This window comes from Jaculus jaculus, chromosome 1 (genome assembly GCF_020740685.1).
Source record: "Jaculus jaculus isolate mJacJac1 chromosome 1, mJacJac1.mat.Y.cur, whole genome shotgun sequence".
In the NCBI taxonomy this organism is placed as follows: domain Eukaryota; kingdom Metazoa; phylum Chordata; class Mammalia; order Rodentia; family Dipodidae; genus Jaculus; species Jaculus jaculus.
The window spans coordinates 281,218,512-281,240,947 of NC_059102.1; the positions used below are offsets into that span (position 1 = coordinate 281,218,512).

The 22,436-nt window shown below is 36.0% G+C and overlaps 1 protein-coding gene across 2 annotated transcripts in view; it reads right to left on the reverse strand.

Moving 5' to 3' along the window:
* Crb1 (crumbs cell polarity complex component 1) overlaps positions 1 to 22,436 on the reverse strand; it is a 214,155-nt gene that overhangs the window by 126,742 nt on the left and 64,977 nt on the right. For both annotated transcript variants that reach the window (XM_045141129.1, XM_045141128.1), the window contains exons 3-5: positions 12,311 to 12,506; positions 11,127 to 11,266; positions 4,495 to 4,677 (exon numbers count right to left, since the gene is read on the reverse strand). In XM_045141129.1, coding sequence (XP_044997064.1) covers positions 4,495 to 4,677; positions 11,127 to 11,266; positions 12,311 to 12,506 — 519 coding nt within the window. The remainder of the gene's footprint in view (positions 1 to 4,494; positions 4,678 to 11,126; positions 11,267 to 12,310; positions 12,507 to 22,436) is intronic.

Consider the following 22,436-nt stretch of genomic DNA (forward strand, 5'->3'; position numbering starts at 1 on the left):
ATATAATCACTAAGTATGTGACACTCAAGTATTTTGTAATTATTTTAACTAATAAATAATAGAGATGTAAATATATATACATGTGAAAAGTAAATTGTGTCTCCTATCTGAAAAAAATATATGAAATGGCTTTAAAATAAGTAGAGATAAATCAGAGATGAATGTTTAAGTTTTAAGGGTGGAAAAAAGACAAGGAAAATAGTTAGTTATCTAATATTAATGATACATATATTGATTGCATCAATTAAAGGATGTTTTAAACCTTTTAACCTTATAAGGGAGAGAAAGTGGACATATGATTTTCTACAAAAATTGATTAAGTTAATAATTTTTCTCTTATGCTACTATAATATTTAGGTATTTTTAAAATGTGACATAAGGGCTTCCTTCTGGTCAATGTTGTGTAGGCTTGTCTCTCCCTGTTCTACCCCTCTAGAAATAATTCCAAACTGCATATATCAAAAAGACTGAAATGGAAAGAATCTGAATTTGTTAGGACTGGAAGAATTACAGACCATTAGGGTTTCTTGCACAAGGAGTCAGCCAAGAAGAATAGAATTTGCCCAACTTGAACAACAGAAAGCAGAAAATGCGATGGGGTATAATGGTACCAAACTGCCTGTATTTGCTGAAAAGAAAACTAATAAATTAAATTTTAAAAAAAAGAAGGAAATGCAATGGGGGCTTAGAAACTTTTTGAAAACTAGTAAAAGATAAATTTTATATGATTAGAGTTTTAGAACTGGAGATTGGAATTGATAAAATATCCAAAGAAAAATTGGCTAAAATTTTTCTGAATTTGGCAAAATACATAAATCTACAGATTTGAAAAACTGAGTGAAACTGTTCAGATAAATATCCACCCAAAGGGCCACGTGTTAAAGAATTGGTCACTGGACTCTGACATTACTGGGGGCAGAACCTTTACAAAGAAGAGCCTATTGGAACTAGGCTAGTCCTTAGAAGCATAGCCTTGAAGGTGATATGGTGATCTAAACCCTCCTTTCTTTTTTCACTTTCTTGCCATTGTAAGCTGAGGAGTCCCCTCTGCCCCACACTTCCCACCACAAAGTACTCCTTCATGACAGGACCAAAGACAATGGCATCAAGCAACCATGGATTGAAACCTCTGAAACCAAAATTGACTTATCTTAGGCATGTGTACTAGTAACAGAAAGCTTGCTTATAACACACTAAACATTATTACAGGCACAGTACACTCAAATAAAGAAACAGCATAATACATTACATATGAACTCTTTAGAACTAAGTATGAAGGAAAAAAAAGAACTAAAACTAAAAACAAAGTATCCAGCAAGGTGTTTTATCAGGAATGGGGACATGGCACTTGCCTACAAGCCTATTGGCCCAATTTCTACCTATTTCAGCACCCACCTAAAGCCAGATGCAAAGTGATGAATGTGTCTGGTGTCTGTAGTCCCAGTTCACTTATGACAATAGGAAGTAGAGCCAGAAAATACAGAGGTTTTCAAATAGTACCTGTAAGAGAGACCCTACAAGAGGAGAAACACCTCAAAATTGTCCTCTGAACCCCACACCCATGCCATTGAATGCATGTGTCCATACACACATCATACACATGCATATTTACATAAACATATACACACAAATAATAACAAAAAGGAGGCACTATCTATACAGAATGTCAGTTTTAATAACAGAGAGTTTCTCATTAAATACCAAGGAATAAGGAAGGAAGTGGTGTGCAATATTTTAAATTCTTTTTTAAAGTTTTATTTTATTTATTTATTTGCAAGGAGAGAGAGTGAGAAAGAGAGAGAGAGGGAGAGAAAGAAGAGATAGAGAGAGAATGTGCATTCCAGAGAGACAATGGGCATTCCAGGGCCTCTAACCACTGCAAACAAACTCCAGATACATGCACTCCCTTCTACATCTGGCTTATGTGGGTACAGGGGAATTGAACCTGGGTCCTTTGACTTTGAAGGAAAGTGCCTTAACCTCTAAGCCATTCCTAAAAGAAAAGATCTGTCACTAGTGAGTTCTGTGAGTTCTGCATTTTGCAAAAAAAAAAAAAAAAAAAACTGCTATTCAAGAATGAGTGGGCAATATTCTTTCTCAACAAAGGAAATTGAGAGAATTGTTGCTAACATACTTACCTTTAAAGATTTGTTAAAGGAAGTTCTATAAAGATAAGGAAAATGGACAAAGACAGATCTTGAGGCCATGGGAAGAAAGAAAAAAACAAAACAAAACAGGTAACAGAAATATAGATAATATTATGAATTTTCTGAAACATATTAGTGACAAAATAAAAATTATAACATTATTTGATAATCAGGGCAATGATAAGTCAAAGTGGGGAAAGTAAAAGAAACTAAATAGAAATACTGTTCCTCTACTTCAAAGTAGTAAAAATTGATACCAATATGCTTTCAAAAGGTATGTGCAGAATAATCACTGTAAAAATTTATGCAAAAAGATGACAAATGAAATCAAGATAAAATCTTTTTTAAAAGTCATGCAAAGAAATTGGATGACTCATACTTAGCTAGTGGGAAGACAAATGGTCCATTGGGGAAACTGAGTACAGTTTGCATGCATTTCTCCATTCTAGTTCTTTTAACTTATCAAAATTCAAATTATTAAAATTTAAAATTAAAAATAAAGTAAAATAAATGAGTTAATGTGACTTAGTAAATTAGGAGAATAAACTTAGAATCAGTAGGTCTAGATTTATATGATAAGTCTGCCAATTCCAGCTGTGGTACCAAACTGGATAGTTGTTCACTAGAATTGCTTTCTTTTTATTCTAGCTGCACAGTAAGATTAGATTTCCCAGCCTTTACCACACTTATTAAATATGCCTAGTGATTCAGTTTTGGCCAATGTAATATGGAAAGAACAAATATGCATTGCCTGTAGGGCTGTAAACCATCAAGTGTCACACTTTTACTTTCTTTCTTTCTCCCACAGATTGCTGTATAAAAACCTGAAATAATGAAGTCATATTTTGAAGAGATGGGGAGGATGTTAGGAGCCTGTGACTGAATGGCTAATTTAGGAAAACTGATGATGGGAACACAATTTTGGGATTCATATTGGTGAATAAATAAACTATTTCACTAAGCCACAGAAATTGGAAGTGCCCAGGTCATCTGTACCCATATAGTTATCCTTGGCAGCCCTTCATTAACTAATGCCAACACTCTTCTGGAACATTACATTGCATCTATTGTTTGAATCTGTAGGTCCATTGTTCATCCATATCCTTTATTCAATAAGGCAATACTAGCAATGGACTCTTAACTCTGATCTTTCTGCAATCCAACATTCACTACTTAAAAAGTAACTTGTAATACCTTCTCACCTTGTTCCAAGAAGATTTAAAAGTAGCTGGCAAAAATGCATGCTATACATCAAAGTCAAATAATACTTAAAGGAAATAAAGGCAAAAATATGAGACAGAAATGGGATATTAAAATACTCTCAAGGGTGAGGTAAACATATTAACATAGTCCCAAAAGACTGGCCTCTTCCCAGACCTCATATTTATTTCGAGTGGTCTACATGGCTGGGAGTATGACGCATTGCAAGATTTATTTGCATGTCCTTAGACAATTAAGATGGAGAGCATGCAAGCTAGAAGCTCATCATGGAAAATACTTTATCTTGATCTTGACACCAGACAGACTTTTCCACATATTCTCATAGAGAAGACCAGGAATAAGCAAATCAACCTTCCGCAACAATTTGACAAGTACTACCACAAAGCAAAGAATATGACATATTTAAAAAGGGACTCCTTTACTGTTATTGGAAATCCTCAAGAGCAACTAAAATTTTTCCTGAAATATGTATCACAACATATTGAGATAAAGATAATGTATAAATCCAAATCATGACTTGTTTTCTCAACTGTATGTAATAATTGTGGGTTATTCACTCGTTATTAACAATTTGGGGATTTTCTTGAAAATTCTGAAATTTTCAGAAGATAAGCAGACACAAATGCAGTTGGTCACTGGGAAATAAGATGTGCAAAGTCGTCTGGGTTTAGAGTGAGAGTACCATCACAACAGCACAGCAGTCATTAAGTCTGATGCATGAAGTGACTTTAGCTATAGTTGGATAAGATTATTTGTTAACTAGATAATTGTTCCCTGTGTAAGTACAAATAAATACCATAACTTTGGCAGCAAATGTAAACAACATAAAATTTAACATCTAATTTAATCCCATTAAAAAATCAGATATTTTTGACCTATAAGGTAAAAAACTAAGATGAAGTCCAACTCCCAAGTAAAATGTATAAGAATGTTTCTACATTACCCACTTCCTTCTCCTTTTTTACTTTTTTCCTCCCAAGTTAAGCAATTACATGTGCACCAAGATATTTTTGTGCCCACAAGGGGGACCCTTTGTATCATGGCATCAGTTTACACATTTTATTGCTAATCCAAAGTCCAAGATCTACCATAAAATGTAGACCGTTATTTTCTAGCTTGACCTCACCTGTGAATCCCGGCTGACAGGTACAAACATAACCCGAAGCTCCAGGATAGCTGAATGAAGGAGGCAGCCCAGCAATGCGCCCATAGAGTTCCTCTGAGGACAACTCCACACATTCCCCACCAGACTGGCAGGGGTTACTATTGCATTCATTTATGTCCGTCTCACACTGGGCACCAGTGTATCCTGCAGGATGAAAGTGCAGAGAAGCTGCTGAGTCAAAGCTCAGGAATTGCCGAGCGAGCGTATGCCTGAAAGGAGGCTGACCACTGTGCTGGTACCAATTAGCCAGTTGCCCACCCTTGAAAAACTAGCAGGGGGAAGCTGAAAAGAGGAAGTTATATGGAAATAAATCCTACCAGCATTGGGTAATGGATATTGAGTAAGTTTTAGTAGTTTGTATGATTTTACCCAATATTTTTAGAAAGGTTTAATTAAAAACCCTTGAAATAAACTGGGCGTGGTGGCGCACGCCTTTAATCCCAGCACTCGGGAGGCAGAGGTAGGAGGATCGCCATGAGTTCAAGGCCACCCTGAGAATACATAGTGAATTCCAGGTCAGCCTGGGCTAGAGTGAAACCCTAGCCAAACAAACAAAAAAAAAAAAAAACCAACCTTGAAATAAAATGGGATTTCAGAAAAACCTCAACTTTTTATTTAAACATTTAATTCAATGGGTGTCATTCATTTTAATTTAGCAAATAATCCAGCTAGTGGTATTTTTAACCAGGAAACAAACTGGTTTTAAGAAAATAGCTGAAAAGTCAGTTGTATCCACACAAACCTTAAATTCTCTTCAAGTTCCAAGTGAGGTTAAAGTCATTTCTTAACACCCAGTAAGGAAGAAAAGTAAAATGCTTTATATCTGAATAGATTCAGCTAGATCATTTGATTAGGGCAAAGAATTTTTTAATGAATGATTTACCACTTTATAAAAAATTAAAATATTCAACATTAAAGAAAATCCCTTTTCCAATATGTTTCTTTGCTTTTCCATACATACATGGGTGTGTTATTTTAAGTGAATAGGGTTTTAATACAACTAGAATTCTATTATATGTGACCTCTGTGGCTTGCTTTTAAAAATATTTTTATTTATTTATTAGCAATAGAGAAGGAGAGAGGAGGGAGAGAGAGTATTGGTGGACCAGGACCTCTTTTGCTGCTGAAAATGAACTCTAGATGCATGGTCCACTTGTGTACCTGGGTTTATGTTGGTTCTGGGGAATTGTCCCAGGCCAACAGGCTTTCCAAGCCAGCACCTTTGACCACTGAGCCATCACCCTAGCCCCATGGTTCTTTTTAAAAGGCAGATCTAATTCATAATTATTAAATATCATCATGTCCCAAAATATGGATATGTCATAGATTAATCATTCCTTTATTTGTTTTACATACATTTTTGCTAATACAATGTTGAATTGTATATCATAGATTCCTGCTTGTGTGTTAGAGTAAAACTGTAGGGTTCATGCCTAGAGGTGGAACTTCTGTTTTGTACTTTATACACAGTTTTTATTTTAGCTGACTGACAAATGCCTATAAATTAGTCATGCTTTTTACAGACTACCATCAAGTGAATGAGTGTGTCTAGCCAACATGATATTCCCAAATATAAAGATTTTACCAGTTGGTTGGATAAAACAATAATCTTATTTTAGTGTGTTTTCCCCATGTACTACTGAGCTTAACATCCTTGATTCCCCAAATTTTTAATATAATTTTCCTGTTTATTTCCCATTAGACGGCTTTATTATTGATTTATGCTGTGTGTAATGCTAGCCCAAAATGTAAATTTGATGGAACACTAATGTATTGCTAACAGATAATAAAATTACATCTGTGAGGTGGCAAGATGTAAGTATGAAGTTATTAAAGGAACACAACCTGCAATAAATGTGAACTTCACAGTCAAAAATCCTCTATCATGTCACTTTAGTTGGTTGAGAAATGTATTTTTGAGACGGAATTTACAATCCAAGGTTATGAATCAAATCCTAGTATTTTTTTAACTTTAAAACAATGCAGGTCTCAATATGATCTAAGAACTTGCTCATTGGATAACCCCTTTCCATCTCAACATTCCTTCTTTCTCCCATTTCCCCTCCTTTTCCCTGAGAAATTTTTGTATCCCAGAGCCTTCATAATGCTGTTTTCCTCTCTGGAAACTCCCTTCAAGCCTTTGCTTAGACAAATCTTACTCTGGTCAGCTTTCAGACTTGACCTGGTATTACTTTCTCAGAATAGCTTTCCTTCAGTTCAGATCTCAATAAGATGCCCTTGTTTTCTATTAGGGTACCAGTTCTTTTCTATCCTTGTTCTTTTGATAGCCTTTTTTTTTTTTGGAGGTGATGTTTGTGTTGTGTGATGTATACCACATTGTGTGTGGAGATCAGAGGGTTCTGTTGGCTCTCATCTCCCACCTTGTTTAAAGCAGAGTTTTTGTTGTTCATCGCTGCATGCAGAACATTAGCTGGTCTACAATGATTCTCCTATCTCCACCTCCTTCCTTGTCCTAGGCAACCTAGGATTGAAGACACTAGTGGTGTAACATCTGACTTTTACATGGGATCTGGGGATCTAAACTCAGGGGCTCAAGCTTGTGTGGCAAGTGCTTTATTTACTAAGGCATCTTCCCCACCCCATTTTAACATCTTTTATTTGCATGAATAGTTGCCTCCCTCTCTAGACTATTCAGTCCACAAAAACTAGAGCATGTGTTTCATACTCCACTCTACTTCCAGTCAATGCTTATGTAGTTGACTTGCAATCAATTGCTGAATGAGAGTAAAATGGTATAATTGATGTTCAAATAGCAACAATTTTAGAATTCTGATGCAGCACGCACCTAAAGAATTGACTATCAATAAACCACTAGTGAGAAGATAATGTGATTGCTCATTTAGTAACTAATAAAAACATGAATAGTTCATATATCAAATCAGAACTGCAACATGAATTACATTGCCCGCAATCTAATATATTTTCTAATATGACCCTTGAGGTCTTTCTGAACCATCTGAAGAAGAAACTTAAGAGTTAAATAAAGAAACTAAAAGAACATGTCACATAGAGATCACACAATTCTTTGTGGTGACCCCTAAAGAACCCTCAGTCTCTTAAACTTGCATGTCTGCTTTTTTTTTTTTCTGTCTCTGATGTGTGAAGTTCTTTTTTTTTTTTTTAAATTTAATTTATTAGTTTTCTTTTCAGTAAATACAGGCAGTTTGGTACCATTATTTAGGCTCATCTGTGATCTACCCCCTCCCATTAGACCCTCCTTGTTAATGAAAATGGGTCCTGCATTGTGGAGTTAGCTCCCAGTGATTGGTATGATGCATGTCTGCTTTTTAAATACTTTGATTTCATACTTAAGTTTAGGCTGTCACTAAATAATATTTTTCACAGTAAATTTTGATAAATTGGTATTTGTTTGCTACAGTGGTTGTAATGAAGGAAGCTTGGGCTGTTTGCAATTTTCTTCTCATTCTAAGACCAGGATTCATACATAAGCCAGGTTAGGAAGTAATTTAAAACCATCATAAATCCTTTTTCACTTTTCCGGCTTATGCATTATCTCATTCCAGTCGTGAGCATTAGGAAGGCTCTGATTTATGGTTTTGTCAGTTCTGTCCTCACCAGTGAGGCTCTGTGGGGATTGTATTTTCTGTTCTCTTCAACCAGATATAAATAGACTCCTTCAGTCAAGACTACAGTCAATATTTTAAACAAGTTTTTCTATAACTTTCTGTACAAAGGAACAACATAATACTAAACCAGCTCTCCAGGGTTTTGGGGTCTTTGTTTTTAGCATATCCAATCACATCTGAGCACGAGGAAAACTTCTCAGATAAACATTTAAGGTGACTGATGCTTCTCACAAGTATTTACTTCTGAAATGGGGACTGTAGAAACTCACAGCAGTGGATTCTTGCTACAGGGTTCTGTGCCACTTGTTTCACGGCCAAAGCCGTGGTCTTCTTTACTTACATATAAAGTAGTCAATAGTATTAAATCTTATTATAATGGCAGTAAGCATGGAGACAAAGTTATTCTGAGTATTCTATCTATACAAACAGAAAGTTACAGTCAGAATGTCCCCAAATGTACCCATCATGTTATCTCCTACATGACTCTCCTGACTACTGTAATAGTTACTTTTGCAAAATACCCAAGAGAACAACTAACATAAAAAATAGGTTCATAGCTTAAGTAGATTTCAGTCCATCAGAGTGTCCCAGGCCTAGGGAAGTGGCTTCCTTAGTAGGGCTGGGAGCATGCAGTAACAGGAACTAAGTGTTAGCCACACCCTTCAAAGGCCAACTCCTGATGCACCCCACTTCTGCCAGCAAGGCCCCATCTCTTAAAGGTTTCACAGGTCATCTCCCTAAAGAAATGCCACCTGTATACTACATGGTAGTATACAGGAGTATACAGTAATACTACATGGGAATGTTCTTGTGCAGGACATTTCATCTTCAAATTGTAGCAACTACCTGTCCATCTTTTCTTCTATGCCCCACCAGTGCTATCTTGGTTCTGGCAAGTGACTCAGCGCTGTCAACACTCCTACAGAATCCTCTCACTAGCTTGCCTCCCTTCAGCTGTATTGTCTTCCATTTCTACTGGGCCCATCAGGAAACTTTGTATACATAAACAGTCAGGTTATGTAGCTTCTCTGCCCCATAATTTTTAAGGTAGACAATTAGTTCTATAAAGCAGCCGGGGTCCTCATTCCTGACCTTGTCCCTGCTATCAACTCCACACAATCCAACAGTTGTGAACAATCACTCAGAGTTCCTTTCTATGATTCTACTTCTGTATTTCTTCCTTCTTTCCTCTATCCCTTAATAATTAATGTGCTACTTGGTGCTAGCCTCATGGCCAAGAATGATCCACCCCCTAATTTTACTATCTAGTTCACATTTATCGAGTGTTTCCCATGTTGCAGGCTGAGCCAGGTGCTTTATGTACATTACTAAATTCTTTCTTAGCTTGATGAGGTCTTGTTCTCAGTATCTCTGAAAAACAAATGGACAAAGAAGCTAAGGCTCAGAGCAGCTAGGTTACTTTTCAAAGATGCACAGTTAGTGAGTACATTTCTGACGTGTGTTCAGTCATGTTTCAGATTTTCTAAACTGTAGTCCTTCTCCCCCTTTTCCCTTTTACATAATTCATTATAGTTCTGTAATGTACCAGAACTTGTATTTGCATACTTTTTTGCATACTGCATCTTTTTTAGAGTAAAACTCTTTGGAAGAAAGGTCTAAGTCTTCTTGACACCTATATCCTAAATTCCATGTGGTTTGAATGATGGAAATCATGAATCAATGAAGCATACAGACATTTTTTTTCTGCTTTTAGGCAGCTCCTCTAACTGCTGGGTTCTGTTACATTCATCCTATAGAACAAAACTCTCGCATACATGATTGCACGTTATAGTACAGAAGTGGGTATAAAGTAACAGACTTTTATGAGTGTAATCTGTGCCAACCATTGTTTCTATAACTTTATTCTTAAAACAATACTGTAGGTAAGGAGCTTAGAATGAAGAAAGTCACTCAAGTTTTCTCAGCTAATGGAGACTTCTTTTAATGTTTTCTAGCTTCTTTTTAAGCTATGAAGTATACTTAGCCATGGATGTCAAGTTTTCCTCAGTCAATTGTTCATCCATAAGATTATCAATTGGGCTGATTCCAGCCTCATGTCTCCTTCCCAACCATAGGTTTAACATCATATATATATATATATATATATATATATATATATATATATATACACACACACACACACATATATATATATATATATATATTGTTTTTTATTTATTTATTTGAGAGACAGAAATATACAGAGAGATAGAGAGAGAATGGACATGCCAGGAATTCCAGCCATTGCAAATAAACTCCAGATGCATACTCCACCTTGTACATCTGGCTTACACATGGGTTCTGGGGAATCAAATCAAGGTTCTTTGGCTTTGCAGGCAAGCACTTTAACTGCTAAGCCATCTTTCCAGCCTCACCTTTCTACAAATCAAGAAAATTAATTGCAATAGGAAGATGGATAATCAGTAATGTTTATAGAATGAAACCTTCAATATTCAGATGTTTGTTAATTTCCTCAGTATATTAAGAAAAAAAGTCTAATACACCATACTTTACATTTGTAGTGATGGAATTTTAGTAAGAATTAGATAAGAAACGAGTCAAGCATGTCATTTGCAAAAGTTAACATCTATATTTTCAGGTGGCCATTAGTGTTACTTGTGTGTTACATACTGCTTTCTGCAGACTGTATCCCCTTGTCTCAAGTCTAGTATCGCTGCAGGTAATCTTTGTTCTTATTGACCTTATTAGTGCCCAGTAGGTGATTATTATTTTGGAAAAGTTCTCTACACTTTTGCTGGGTACTGCGAGTATACAGTTTACTAAATCCATGAAGTTAAAGACATGTTTTCAGAATTGCATCATTGTTTTTGATGTGTTTTATGCATTCCTTATGTGGAAGAGAACATCTTAGAGGAAAAGAAATCATCTTCCAGTTGCTTCATGTTACTCCATGCTGAATTTTATCCTTCCATTGCTCTGAGAAGAAATAAAAAGTGGCGACAGGTATCTGTATTTGTCACTTACCAGCCCAGCAGTGACAAATGTAAGTGTCAGCAGTGTCTTCACAGGTAGCGTTATTTTGACAAGGCTTTGACCAACAAAGAGGCACCAACGTCTCACAGTGCATCCCTATGTACCCAGCACCCATGCAGTCACAGGTGTACCTGGGAGCAAAGGAAATTTCTATGTCAGTTTCCTGAACATTGAAAGCATTCATTCTCTCTCTCTCCCTCTCTCTGAATCTCTGCCGTTCTCCCTCTCTGTCACTCTCAAATAAATAAATAAAAATAAACAAAAAAATTGAAACCAAATCTCCTTATTCTGTTTCTTTACTTGCCGATCACAAGGGGGCACACACGTCTGGAGTTCATTTGCAGTGGCTGGAAGCCCTAGCGCACCCATTCATTCTCTCTCCCATTTAATAATAATAAATAAAAATAAAATATTTAAAAAAATAGACAAATTTTATAATTTAGTGTTTGTGGAGTAAATAAGTATTAGAAAGCAGAGAATCATCATTCTCTACTTTGTCACTACTGATGTGACTGTAAAAAAAAAGAAAAAAGAAAGCAAACATTTTATTTCAGCTCAACTACAATTACACAAATTCACTGTGTTTATCACATTAAGGTATAATTTATGTTTTTTTGCTTTTGCCTGAAATCAAATGATAGAGTCTTACTCAGAGCAGAATCACGTGGCTCCTTCTCACCATTATGATTTCTCAAAAGTACTCGCCCACCTCTGGAAGATTATGCTACAAATAGCTTAATATCATTGACCTTTTCAACAACAATATATAAAATTTAGCAATATATAAAATTTTAGAAATATAAAATTTCTTAAGGACTTATTATTTATGTGTTTGTTATCATAGATTTATAACTTTATGTTTCCATTTTTAACAATTGTTAGTTTTTTAATCTTCCCCATCTACAACATGTTTATTTTGGAGAATTGAAGTGTTGGTACCTTACCATGATGTACACAGTTCTAAAATACCAGAAGAGAGTCTTGGTAAACCCTTATTCATGACACATACCCACCAAAGAACAGATTTTGTAATTAATTCTTAGTGCTACAATTTTCCATCTTTTAAAGTTGAGGGTAATGGACAAATTTTAAGTGAAAGGATATAAGCTCTTCAGCTGCATTATGGTGATTGTTTGTAATACAATCACCCAATTTTAGGAGAGTCCCTGACATACCTGTTTCCTCCATCCACACATAGCCCTCCGTGGAGACATGGCTGACTGGCACACTCATCAAAGTCTAGTTCACAGTGATCGCCCAGGAACCCAGGGGCACAGTCACAGAAGTAGGTCCCAAGGGCATCCTGGCATGTGGCACCATTTAGGCAAGGCTGGGACCAACATTCATCAATTTCCAGTTCACAGTTCACACCTTGGACAAAAGCAGAGAAGAAAAGTTTGAGCAAAGTGAAAATATCTTAGCTGTTTGTCAAGGTTATGTTTACAAAAGCACTTGTCAAATGTGTTACCCAAAATCATTTCCCTCCTTAACTGTATTTGATATTAACTTTGGCACATTTGTGGGAAGTGGCACACAGCAGAGCAGATTTCACTTACGTGAAACCATTGCCTACAACAGCTTGTGGCTATTTTGTTGGTGGAAACAAGTAATTTTTAGAACAAAATAGTTAGTGTTCACTACACTTTTGTTAGAAGCCTAACATGGACTGGTCAATTTTTTTCAATTATTTTTAAATAATTTGGTCAGGCAGCATACAGAATAGTAAATAAAAGCTCAGATTCCAAAGCCAGACAGGCTAATTTTCGAAGTTAGTACAGGCAATGATTCGCTGTGTGAACTGCACAATTTGTACAGACTTTAAAAGACTCACAAGGAGGAATATATGTGTCTTCCACCTTTGTTTCTGTGCCTAGAATCCACGATAATATTTCATGTATTGAAGTGATACTAAAGGATACTCAATGAGCCCAAAGGTGACATTAATTTGATTTTGTGCCTTTTTTTCCCCCTAACGTAAAGTACAGTAGGATATTCCAAGGCTATCTACCATTTATAACTGTTAGTAGACAAGACAAATACCCAACTTCAGAAAGTTGCTACATATAGCTATTGAAAAGAAAAAGAAAATAAGTGAACATGGAAAATTGTACAGTAGCACTTGACTCCATCCTAGTTTCCTGGGTTTGTGGTTGTCACTCTCCCCCTTTGTCACCTGATAGAACTGCTATTGGCTTCTCTCTTGAAAAGCATTTAATATGTTTAGATTTGACTATATCAGTGATTGTTTAAATTTTTGAAACAGCTTTCCCTAACATTTCCAAAATAAAGCAAAATTTCCTTGGAATGAAGTATAAGTCTCCAAAAGATGTGAACTCCACTGTACTTACAATGAGGTGCTTATAACTACATTGTTTCTCATTGCACATAGAGGTTCCCTTTACTTTCCATTCCTCACCCCTCACCCTCACCCCCTTCCCAAGCTAACCTCCATTAATTTCCAAAGACTGGTTTGAATACTGCACGGTTCTGGAGTTGATGCTTCACTGCTTCCATCTGCCTTTGGTTCTGCCCCACCTCACCCTCAAAATTCCTTGCAATATATAGGCATGTATCAATCATATTGTATTATAACTGCTTTGTTATTCATTTTATATTAAGAATGGTGGATTGTTTTCAGTCAGTCTTTCTTCTGTCATACTGTTATCTATGGCATGTAGCATATCTTCTTGAATAAAGAAAAGGATCAATTAATTTTTAATAAATGAAAATTGTCACAGCTGTGTAATAATTTATACTACCCTCCCCCCCACCGGAAGGTACTGTACACCAGGACAGAGATTTTTTCATGCTTCTGCTGGCCAGGGACCAATTCTCCTACAAAAGCCAGGGAGTCAAATTTAAAACTTTGATAAATATTTAAAACAAATCAAGGTTTTTCAATGATTATGTCTCCAACTTCTAATAAACATCTAGACTTTTGTTCCTTAATGTGCACCTTTTGGCCCTCAGAGATCTAAGTTAACATCTTTTGCCACAAGATAAATGCGTATCACATGCTATCAGTATGGACCAGGCCTTGGCTCTGATGCTGTTCTCATCACTCATTTCAGCAGGCAGAGAACACTTGACTCACACAGTGTGGCAATGATAAGCCACTCTGAACACCTTTACCGTTATCTGTGGAGCCCATGTATTAGCAACAATTGTACTGCAGCCTTCAGTTTTCCTAAATTTCAGATTCCATGCAGTGTATTTAGTACCCTGTCAGGCGAATATGCACCTTGTTTTCTTTTTGAATAGAATTATGTTTGCTAGTTCTTTCTGCCTATCTCCTTCAACGGTGACTGGTGTACATCTGTGGTTCAAGTCTCAGTGCCCAGAGGACAGGCAGCATTCCTCTTCCCTCACTGCTTTAAGTCTTCCTGTGTATCATAGCAGGAGTGTTCTTACCATCCCACAGCAGTGGAGAGAATCTGAGTGATTTCTGGCTTATCACATTTGAGAAAATATTATGTGAGATTAAGACTCCCCCACCCCCGTGGGACCATCTTTAGGGTTTGAACTAACAATCTTTTGGATTGGGTATTTAGACTCATCTTTTGTAACAGTGCTTTTTGTTGTTCAGAATAACCAGAAAATTTTGTCAATTCTAATACTCCTCTTTTCTCCCTTTTGTTTTTTACATCTTGAAAATTGGGATGTAATTTACACCCCATAGTACTTCAGTCATGATATGTTTTATTTGCTTTAGTTTTCTTCATGTGGAATGAAATCTATATAGCACAAATAACAAATTAAATCTGAAGATTTTGATTTGTTACATGATTATATTTTAAAATTTTAATAGTTTTTTTTTAATTTTCCTGCCAATTAATATAATTCTTGGACACATTTTAATTTAGTGAGATGCAAAATTAGAATAACCTCTCATGCCCATATTAAATAATTTTTTGCTGATTTTCTTAATCTTCATATCTTGTCCTCTTGCATATTCCTTTCACCATCAAAAGTCAAAAAGTATTCTTCACTGTTTCAACCTTAGCTTCCCAGAATATTCAAGGAAGCTGAAACAAGTTCTAGAAAGAGAATGAAAAAATATTTATTCCGGCAACCCTAAGGGCAGAGGACAGAGCGGCATTTCAAGGTCTCCTAATGATACATACTAGACAACAGTCATATATCTGCAGAGCTGCTTCTCTTTCCTCATGGGAGCTCTCCCTGTGTTCTCCACTCTGGGAGGGGAAAGTTTCAACATGTAAGTTTTTGGAGGACAAAACTTTCAAATCATAGCCACTTCTTTCTCAAACACTTTTGTTACCCTTTCCCCCTTGATACTCACTATTATTCACATGATAAATAATAATCATAAATGTAGTCAGAGATTAAAAGTTTCAGGACTACATCCTGAAAGAGATGCAGTTGTACTCATAGGTCCCCCGTTAGGCATTTTATTTCTAGGTTCTAAGCAACATCATGGTATCCTTTCTTTCTTCCTCCTTGGCACTCTGCTCATTGTCAGAGTACTTTTGTTCATATGCTGGGTTCCTGAACACCAAGCATTCTGTCAGGAACACATTTTGCTTTCATCATATCCATTCTTTCAGGGTCTGACAATGGCCAGGGCATTGCAAGTACAAATATTTTCTGAGTAAACATATTTTACATTATGCATTCACTCAGCAAACATTTTCAAGAGCCAGAAACCTCATTTTCCTTGTATAAAGATTATTTTAAAAGATTCTAACTTTTCAAATCAGAAACTAGCTCCCTCCTTATGCAAAGCCATATGGGACCTGCTGGGGCAATGGTCAGAAAAAGCATGAATAAGCAGGGAACCCTGCATCTACAAAATCAACCAGCAGGTCAAGAAGTTCACACTTGTGCAATAGTGGCATATAACCTCTGCATTAACCAACTGTTCTCTGATTGGACATGAGGTCCTTCAGTGAAAGAGAACTCATGTCTGGTACTGGAGACCAAGTCAGAATCCCACCATGTGTAAATTCAGACTTTAGAAAGAAGCCCCACTGTTCTCTGGAGAAGAGTGGGCTTGCACACCAAAAAATTCTCTCAAATAAGGGGTTAGGAAGATTGCTTAGTGGTTAAGGCATTTGACTATGAAGCCTAAGAGTACAGGTTTGATTCCTCAGTAGCCATATAAACCAGATGCGCAAGGTGGTGTATGTTTCTGGAGTTTGTTTGTATTGGCTGGAGGTCCTGGCATGCCCATTTTCTTTCTATCTGCCTCTTCTTCTTCTCTTTTGCTCTCTATCTCTTGAATAAAATAAAAAATTTTAAAAATCTCTCAAATAAATTTGCATAATCCCTTTAACCTAAACTGCACTCCTCTTGTTTGGAGAATCTTCTGTATTTTATAGATGACACAGAAACCCCAGGAGAACCAAAATCCATTGATAAAACAAGAAAATAGCTGACTTCCCAATATAAAACTAGCCACCTCTACCACATCTACCAGGGCCAAGGAGAAATGCAAAGGAAGTGGCAACATGAATAATGCTCATGGCTACCCTGATAACCAGTTCCAGGGTGATAGTGACAGATATAATGATCAACCAAAACCGATAAAAGCAAAAATCCATACCTACAGAGAACTGAACACTAAATCAGACTGCAAATAGACCTGCCATGGTTCAGTGAACATTGAGGAAGAGGGGCCAGAAAGATTTTAAGCCAGAGTGGGTAGGAATACCCTGATACACAATCCCTGCTAGCCCACAGGGACTGACACCTTCAAGAACCCACAGTGAATACCATAATCCCACTGGAGTGGATCCCCAAGGTAATAGGAGCTGGGGTGAGGGTATAAAAGAGTATAACCTGTTATGCACACATATATATATCTATATATGTACAGTGTCAGTCATATACAAGAAAGTTCCATAAAACAAATTAAAATAAAAACCAACAACTAATATTCCAGCTCATTTTGGGAGGTTAGCATTACCTTCATACTATAGTTGAGTATTTAGAAATCAAAGACAATTGTCATAAACACAGATGAAAAAATACTAAAATCTTTTGCTAACCAAATTTACTAACATATAAAAAGAATAGTGTAGCACAAATTATTTTACAGTTACTGGTTTCAAGAATGGGCAAAAAAGTGGAAATTTGAATTAATATGTAAAATCCATTAATTTACCCACTGTATAAAGACAATAACCATGAAAAATTATTACCATAAATGGAAAATAAAGTCATCTGCTAAATTAACTATTAATAGATAATTTAAAAGTTAGTAAACCAAAAGTGCAAAGAAATATTCTGTATTTTACAAAAGACATAATAGTGTTCCAGAAAATATCCTATGGAAATGTTGAAGTAGTAAAATGTTTATAACTTGCCCTCTAAAATTAAGAACAAAATAAAAAATTCAGTTTCATTTATATTTGAAGTAAACCGGAGGTCTTAGCCAATGTAATAAGACCAATAAGTATTTAAATGTATAAAGATCTTGATAGAGAAAATATTATCATGACTTATAGAAAACACACATGTATATAAATGAAAATTCAAAGGAATTGGAAAATTCTGTCATATAATTTAAATATTCCTTCCTTTCCCCACCTCTCTGTACTATTATAATAATAAATTAAGTGTCTCTATAGTTACACAAAAAAGTTCTAGTTCTTAACAAAAGCCTGAACAACCATTACATTTTCTGCACAGGATACCACAAAAATAATCAATTAAGAGTATTACCATTTTCCTTTGATAAAATTATAGTAATAACTAGAAATGGAACAAGTTTATATTTATAACCTGCAATAGTTTTATTTGCCATAAATTACTTTGTATGACAATTAAGTTTTCAAGATGATTTGCCATAAATTCCTTCAAACCATTTAATTGAAATATACTTTGAAAATATGGACCTCCACATTCATATTTAAATCTCCATCCTGACTCAAATTCAAGTGCTCTTGATACGTGCCACTGTGATAGCAGGGTCGGCAAAGTGTCTTTACCTCTTAGGATTAGCCATCACATGGATGTGGACTGTTCAAAACGATTTTAGAAGACCATGAAATGTTACTGAAAGTATATCCTGATGGGAAACTTTAAATGAATAGCCATCAAATAACTTACAGCATTGCTATTTATTCTTATATTTCAATTGAGTATGTGGGTGACACTTTGTGACCATGACTGATACAAACTACAAAGGAAGCCAGCATTCTAGCTATGGACAGTGTAAAAGCTCACTTCTTGAACTTTGGCACACAAAAATGAAGGTGGAGGTTGAGAAAATTTGGCAACAGTAAAGGTTTCTATACGTGCAATGACAAAAAATTAATTGAAAGTCAAAGGAGTGCTGAATCAGGTATTTCTGGCTATGCTCACCCATTGCACTGTGAGTTCACTGCAGCCTTGGTTCTCAACAAGGTGCAATCTTTGCACTGCTCTTGCTGTCACGTCATGCAATGCAAAGTCGTGCTGCCTGAAACCCTCAGCTCAGATTCAGGATTGTTGTATTTCACAGGTTATGGTATTTCTACTGTCCATACTAAGCTTTCTGCTCTTACACAAACATAATGGCTTAATAACAGGAAGCAGTGACTTAATATGTTCCTAGCATCATGTCTCAACATGAAACTATCATATTAATATTCATTAGACTGTATTGTGTTAGCATTTTTTATTTTAAAAATTGGTGCTTGAGTTGTTTACTTGGGCTGTATAAGTATAAGGCAGTGAACACATTCCACAAAGTCATTCCACCACAGAACTAATCCATTCATGACAGTTCTGCCTTTGGGATGAACACTCCCATCATGTTCCATACTGAATATTATTGCATTAGTAATTAACTTTCCAACATGTAAGTTTTGGTGAGAATATTTGAACCATAGTATTACCTACCTCAGATTATCACTGGCAAGAGCTGAAGCACAGGGAAGGAATGAGACATTAGAATGGATGAATACAAGAAAATTCTAATTTTTATACTTTTTATTTCTCCATTTTATGGACTTTGTGCAATAAAAATTGAAGAAATCACATGAAATTCTACATAACCAGCTGCATCAATATCACATGAAAATTTACAGGTCACATTCTTATGTGAAAATCAGAATCTACATTTTAATGAAAACTCTGCAGGTGTGTTTGATGCATACTAAGGTGTTAGAGATACTGATACACACTGCAAGTTCATTAAGTGTGAAATGGCACTTAAACACTTAGTGCAGCTTCTTTTGTTTTTTTTTAATTAGAGGTCTGGAAGCTTTGACTTTTCCTTGAATAAAATAAATCTGAAAATATTCTTGCTCTGATAAATGGTAAGTCATCCTGCTTCTAGTGACTTACACCTGCCTATCTCTTTCAAGCCCATGCCACTCTTCCAGGTAAGGACCTAATAGTCTACCCCTTCTATGACTATGCCTTCTAAATAGTCTCTATGTGCTAAATAGTTTTTAAATAAGGCATGATTTTATGTATTCTATTTGTGAAATATAGACACATATTATACCTGAAAAGCAAAAATACTGTGTACTTTATATTTGAAAAGTAAATGTAATATATTTTTTCTTCAAAAATATTAATCTTTATACAAACTTTTATTTTGTGATGAAGGAAATAAAATATTTTCCTACAAATTTTCTTCATGGTATATTCAACTGTCCTTTCCCTGCCTTTTTAGAGACCTGCTTTTGTCATATTGTAATTATAAGGTTTGGGGATGACGAAGACCACACAAACCACTCTGAGGCAAAGATGAAAGCTTTTATTTGGGAAAAGCATGAGCTTCCAGAACTGACTGTCAAGAGTGGAGCACAGCCAACCTGAGATTCCTGATAGTGGGTTTACAGGGCTTCTTCAGTTGGGGGAAAGATGAGGAAGGATAAAGAACTCCTTTGTTCTGTACATTAGCCATTTCAAATAGGGGGCAGGAAACCATGACCTGGGGCATTGTTAGGCAAGGAAGGGACAATGGCTGGATGGTTTCTTGAAAAATGTGGATCACCTACTTTCTTATTTGTCTGTCATACTTCTGCTGTCCTTGGTGACTCCATTTTGGGAACCTGTCCCGACCTAACATTCCATCCTTTTTTATTAATGATAAGAGATGAAGAGAAGAGATGAACAGTGCCCTTTCTACCATCATCTAGGCTACAGCATGCATAAGAAAGGTAGAGGAAGTTATTTGCTTAAAGTGCATCATTGAGATACTATATTGTGTTTGCTTTTACATGTTTTTATATTTCAAAAAATGTGGCAGAAAAGCCTAATTAAATTTCATGTTATGGCAAGTTCTAGCATTGGTGTTGAGTCCTATGGCAATTACACATCCAAGTCATGTTTTGTTGTATGATTTGTAGTGGAGGAATGATGGGGTGCCGGCCCTATATTTACATTTTACTCAGTGCAGTTGGATCTAAGTAAAACACTTTGAATTTTATCAGAAACTTGTATACTTTAAAAACTGATAGGGTTAAGGTTGAGTAAACAAAAATGCAGGCATAGGAAGTGATTGTCCATCTAGAGAGCATTGTGAGACGGTCAGTTGGCTGGGATTAAACTGAGGCAGATTCAGGTAGGACTGATCACTATAATTATGTACGTTTGTTGGATAGCTCACCTATATTTTGTGTATTGGCATAAAAACTTCCATTAATTATTGTAACTAAAAGTATTCTAAATTAAGTCCCATTTCTAAGTCACACGGCTTCTGTCTTGAGAATTTTACTTTAGAAGACAGGAGCCAGGAGGTCTAGGGAAGGGGGAGGAAGGAAATTAACACATGGGCTTTGTGGCCTCAACCATCAGTTTAGGTTTTTTTCTTTTCTTGATGGCAGTAGAGAGACTTCATTTTCATAACATACTACTCCTGTTCCTTTGTTTAAAGACCTTTTATTAAAGATTCTCTGAGGTATGTGGCTGAGGCTGGGAGAGTGAGGTACTTGAATCCTGGCTCTAAGGTGAACTTAACTGTGTGACCTTAGCAAGTTTCAAACCCTCTCTGTGCTTCAGTCTCCCTGTCTTGTATGATGGGAGTAATACCTACCTCACAGGGTTGTTGTGGGGATTGATTAGAGATAATGACTGTGAAGCATTTAAGGGTCTTGAAGAAGGTGCTATACAAATACAAAATAATATCTATTAAAGTTGGTTTATTTGTGAAAATAAATAAGTAAAGAAATATTACTGACTCAATTATAACCTTAAGATTTAGTTAAAAGATTGATAGATAGAGGAGCTTAGCTGACTTGATTGGATACTCTAAATTCAGTCTTTCATAACCATTAACATGACCAGATTAACATCAAAGAGTTAAAGTTAAGTTTACAACCTGAATACCATAGAAACCTGGTACCAGCCAGGTCCATACTTTGTTAGTCTGATGTGAGCCCTAGATAATAGTCATTTTACATGTCAAGAAGTCAGTAACCTGATTAAGTACTTTGTCTTTAACCTTCCGTTTAGGTTTACTCACCCCTTCATCTACATACTTTTACTCTACAATCTATGTAACCACTCTGTAACAATCTTTTCATTAAACATTTAACACCCAACATTTAAAGTGTCCTCTTCAGTTTATCTTCTTTAGTCAGTTCATCTCATAAGTACCAACAGAAACTTTTATTTTCCTCACCATAAGACTTTAATATGATCATTTACATTTTTTCTCTCAAAAGGCCTTTGGAAATAACGCTTATAAGACAGAGTAGATGAGATTTGACTTACACTATTTACCCAGAATAAACATAGAGATTTTTTTTTATTGATTTTGAAACTGTTTCTTTTTTTTTAATTTTTTTTTGTTTATTTATTTGAGAACGACAGAGAGAAGGAGGGAGGGAGGGAGGGAGAGAGGGAGGGAGGGAGGGAGAGAGAGAGAGAGAGAGAGAGAGAGAGAGAGAGAGAGAGAGAGAGAGAATGGGCACGCCAGAGCTTCCAGCCTCTGTAAATGAACTCCAGATGCATGCGCCCCCATGTGCATCTGGCTAACGTAGGTCCTGGGGAATTGAGCCTCGAACCAGGGTCCTTAGGCTTCACAGGCAAGTGCTTAACCACTAAGCCATCTCTCCAGCCCTGAAACTGTTTCTTATAACATTCCTGAAACACATTTTTCAAAAAATATGAAAACAGATTCAAACATTATTAGAAATTTCCTTACAAACTCAGTATTGAGTACTTCTAAATTTAAACATAAATCTTGAGACTGTCATCTGTTAGTAGCTCCATAGAAGCATAGAAAGATAAGGTAAACATAAAAACACTTACAAATTTCTTATAAGAAGTCCCCATCTGTTCACAGTGACTTGGCATTCATCCATCATCATGCTGGTGCCAGGATTTTGAGATTCCCTCTGC